General features: G+C 54.5%; 1 protein-coding gene across 1 annotated transcript in view; it reads right to left on the reverse strand.

Moving 5' to 3' along the window:
- The window catches only part of GPR179 (G protein-coupled receptor 179), an 18,607-nt gene extending 15,597 nt beyond the window's left edge, over positions 1-3,010 (reverse strand). The window contains exons 1-2 of the mRNA XM_040497325.1: positions 2,061-3,010; positions 612-720 (exon numbers count right to left, since the gene is read on the reverse strand). Coding sequence (XP_040353259.1) covers positions 612-720; positions 2,061-2,854 — 903 coding nt within the window. The 5' untranslated portion in view covers positions 2,855-3,010. The remainder of the gene's footprint in view (positions 1-611; positions 721-2,060) is intronic.
- Between the last annotated feature and the right edge of the window lie 825 nt (positions 3,011-3,835).

Here is a 3,835-nt window from a genome sequence, read left to right on the forward strand (position 1 = left end):
TATATATATATATATATATATATAATTATATACAATTTATATAAATATAAATATATAAATGTCCACATATATAAAAATATTATATATATATATATATGTTCATATATATATATATATTTAATGGCTCCGAGCTGTCAGCAAAGAGCCAGACCCGGGGCTCGAACTCACACACCGTGAGATCGTGAACCTGAGCTGAAGTCGGATGCTCAACCAACTGAACCACCCAGGCGCCCTCAATGTTCATATTTTTGATTATTCATTCAACCTTAAGCGCTATTGTGTATCAAGCCGGGGGAGTTGGGAATTTCTCAGAAATGACCATCAATGCATCCTTTCTGAATTTTCTTCTTCCTCTTTTTTTTCTTTCTTTCTTTTTTTTTTTTAGTTTCTGTTTTTTATTGAAAGACAGTTGACAGTAAGTGCCCTCGCTTTTAACAAGCCTGGTATCCCATCTCTGTTTATCTCATCACTAGGGATTCCCCCGAGGCCCTGAGAGGCTTGTACACTTTTGTCAGCTACTCCTGGGAGCTGGGTGGTGGCAGTGACGGGAAAGGGGAAGGGAGGCAGGACCCTAGCGCCCCACCCCACGTCACCATCCTCCTTATCCTTACCTGGGTGCTGTTGAGGTCACACAGGTGTGTGTTAGAGTACCAGCCCGGCCCATTGGCACACTGATTGATGTCCACGCTCTGAAGATCGACGATCATCTGCACCTGCCCCCTAGGGCAGTGAATTGGCAGTTAGGGGTACCATGAAGGATGCCAAGGTGGACGTGTGTCCTTGGGCCCCAGACTAGGGAGGAATGCAAGCTTTGCAACCTTCAGCCTAGTGGCTGCAGTGTGTCAGGAGAGAGGGCAGGGCTGCATTCCATGTCTCTAGAGCTATTAATCCTCACTGTTTCTGTGGGCAACGATCTGCTTTCCTGGAGGGTTGTCCCCCCAACATCCCTCGGCTTTTCAACATCCTGGCATGTCCCGGTTTCTATCAATGGGTGGAGGGAGGGGGCATGTCAAGACATGTGGGAGCGGGGGCTCTGATGATCTGTCTGAAGGGGATCTTCACACTTCTCCACTGCATGGACACACCACACACACACACACACACACACACACACACACACACACACACAACTCAGCTATTAACCACACCCCCCACACTCTGCCCAAACCAGATCTGAATTGATCACAGCAAAGGAACTGTGGAATGGAGCTGCCTGGTCCAAGGGCTCCCCACCCCTGCTCTGGGCTGAGCGGGGGAGAGCGCTGGCTAGGAGCCAGGCTGCTGGCTGGCACGAGGGAACCCTGCTAGGAGCAATGAATGGGGACACATAGCTGGGAAAACAATGTTGATTGTCGCATGCCTTGCAGTTCTGTGTCCATTTGCTGCCTCCTTCCCACCAGGGCTCCCAGTGACCTCTTTATTCTAAAGGAGAAAGTCAGTTATTTGAAGAGTACCAGTCAGGACAGGCAGGACTGGAACCCACTTGATCTAAGAGTATAGCCATTGGGAGTGACACTGGGGACCTGGCCGACTCCTAGACGGAAAGGGCAATGGTTCCAAGCTTCCCCACCACCCCCGCCCCCGCCCCCCAAAGAACTTTTCCTCCCTTGGAGAAGTCTCCTTTTACAGTTCTAGACAGCTAGAGAGCAGCAGATTTGGCTCCTGGAGTGCCTGCCTGGCTCTTCTGAGACGTCTCGTGCCTGGGCCATCACTGTCATCCACATCAAGCCTTCCCCTGCCTTCTCCCCACTACTCAGACGTGGACGCCAAGACCTATGCCCTGCTACATCCACACGTCCATACGCACACATGCGTATCCCCACATGTAAGTGGATTGATTCATACACACTATGTCACTATGTATACTCGCACCTGTGTGTGCTAACAGTTACAGAATCCCAGAGTCAACTGCAAATATACACAGCTGAATGCGAATGCGCACATCTGTGCCCCCCAGATACGTATGCGTGTGCCAAATGGCCCACACACAGCTGGCTGGACTCGAGCCCCCCACCCCCACATACCCACAAAAGCGTCGAACACTGCACAAATGTACTTACCTGACCTCTGGGCTGAGGTCTGGCTTGAGTCCATAGAAGGTGGCAGAAAGCGTGATAAGCCAGCCAGGACGGAGCCGGCCGGCCTGGCATTCCAGAAAGGGGGGTGATAGCTTCACATGCTGCATGTCTCCCACATAGCCGTCCCCCTGTGGCCACTTGGGGCTGCCGAGGCTCCCTAGGTCATTGGTCAGCACCCGCTTCTGCAGGGCAGAGGTGTCCGGGGCCCCGGTTGGGCTCTCCTCCTGTACCCTGCTTCCAGACAAGTCCTGAAGGATGGTCTCCTCCCCTATCCGGGTGGCCTGCAGGGCCAGCTGCAGGTGGCTGGCCCCTGGTGGAGGGTTAAAGATCAGGAAAGCCCGGTACGCCCTTGGGTCCCCCTCGGCCACGCTGCGGACCAGTGCCTGGTACCACTCCACATCCTCCTCCACACTGGACTCGCGGATGTCGTTGGCTTGTAGCAGCATGTTGAGGAAATTGGCGGCCTGGGCAAGGGTGCCCGCTGCCCTCCACAGGACTGGGGGGAGCCCCGGTCTGGCTCCTGCGCCGTGGGCTTCGTAGCGCTCAGTGCAATTAGCCCCTGACAGCTGTTGGGCATCTCCAGAGTAGAGAAAAGCCAGGGCTGCCTCAGCCCCCTCTGGGGGTACCCACATAGGTACGGAGCCCGGCTTGACTTGAGAGGACAGTGGCGGCAGAGAGCGGAGGGGCCGTGGGTCCCCCAGAGCCCAGCTGCAGAAGAAACAGCAGCCCAGCAGCCCCCATACAGGGTGGGGCGCGACCATTGCCCTGGTGCCCATCTTCGGGGCAGCTCTCAGGGACCCCAGGGTCCAGGCTGCCTGGGGGATCAGCAGGCTCAGGAGAGCCCAGGCAGAGGCTGGCTGGCTCCCAGCCTCCTGTCCTGGCTTTCTCTCTTCCTCTCTCCCTCTCTCTCTCACACTGGGCTGTCTTGCCTGTTTTTCCTTCTCTCTAACGTCATCAGCAGGCTTCTGGATGTAGGCATGAGGGCTCTGCCCCTCCTCTCCCAGTGTGACCCCCCCCCCCATTGGAAACCCTCTTAATCCTGGCACCACCCCTCTTCCCTCCTCCTCTCATCCAGCATCTAGGCTCCCTCCCCCCACTCCCCACCCTACATCAGCTCCAGAGAGACATAAATGTCTCCCTCCCTCTGCCCTTTGCTCCATTAGGAGAGATGGGCAAATCCTGGATGGGGCGCCATAGCAACCACAGATGAGCTCGTGCCCCTCTCTCCACCCCTCTGCTCCACTCAGCCTCCTGGCAGCAATTGCGTCGGGCACGATAAAGGGCCAAGCTGCAGGTCCTGGCAATCTGCTGTGGCTGCCCGTATCCCCCTGACACTGTGCTGCCGAACTGGAATTTGAGATTGGGGGTGGCAAGGGCGGGGAAGAGAGCCTAATATAACTACAGTCAATCTTTGTACAAACGGTGGCAGTTTATTAAGTGTTTTTCATGTACGTTATCTCAATGAATCTTCCCCACAAGCACGGAAGTAGGGTCAACATCCTCATCCCCATTTCACAGATGCAGACACTGAGGCTCAGAGACTCACCCAAGATCACATAGATGCTCACTTTAAGTTGAGACTCAGGGGCGCCTGTGTGGGCTCAGTCAGTTAAGCGTCCGACTCTTGGTTTAGGCTCAGGTCACGATCTCGCGGTTCGCGGGTTCGAGCCCCTCATCGGGCTCCGTGCTGACAGTGCAGAGACTGCTTGGGATTCTCTCTTTCTCCCTCTCTCTTTCTCAAAATAAATAAATAAGCT

This window comes from Herpailurus yagouaroundi, unplaced genomic scaffold (assembly GCF_014898765.1).
Source record: "Herpailurus yagouaroundi ecotype Mexico unplaced genomic scaffold, PumYag 189, whole genome shotgun sequence".
Classification (NCBI taxonomy): Eukaryota; Metazoa; Chordata; class Mammalia; order Carnivora; family Felidae; genus Herpailurus; species Herpailurus yagouaroundi.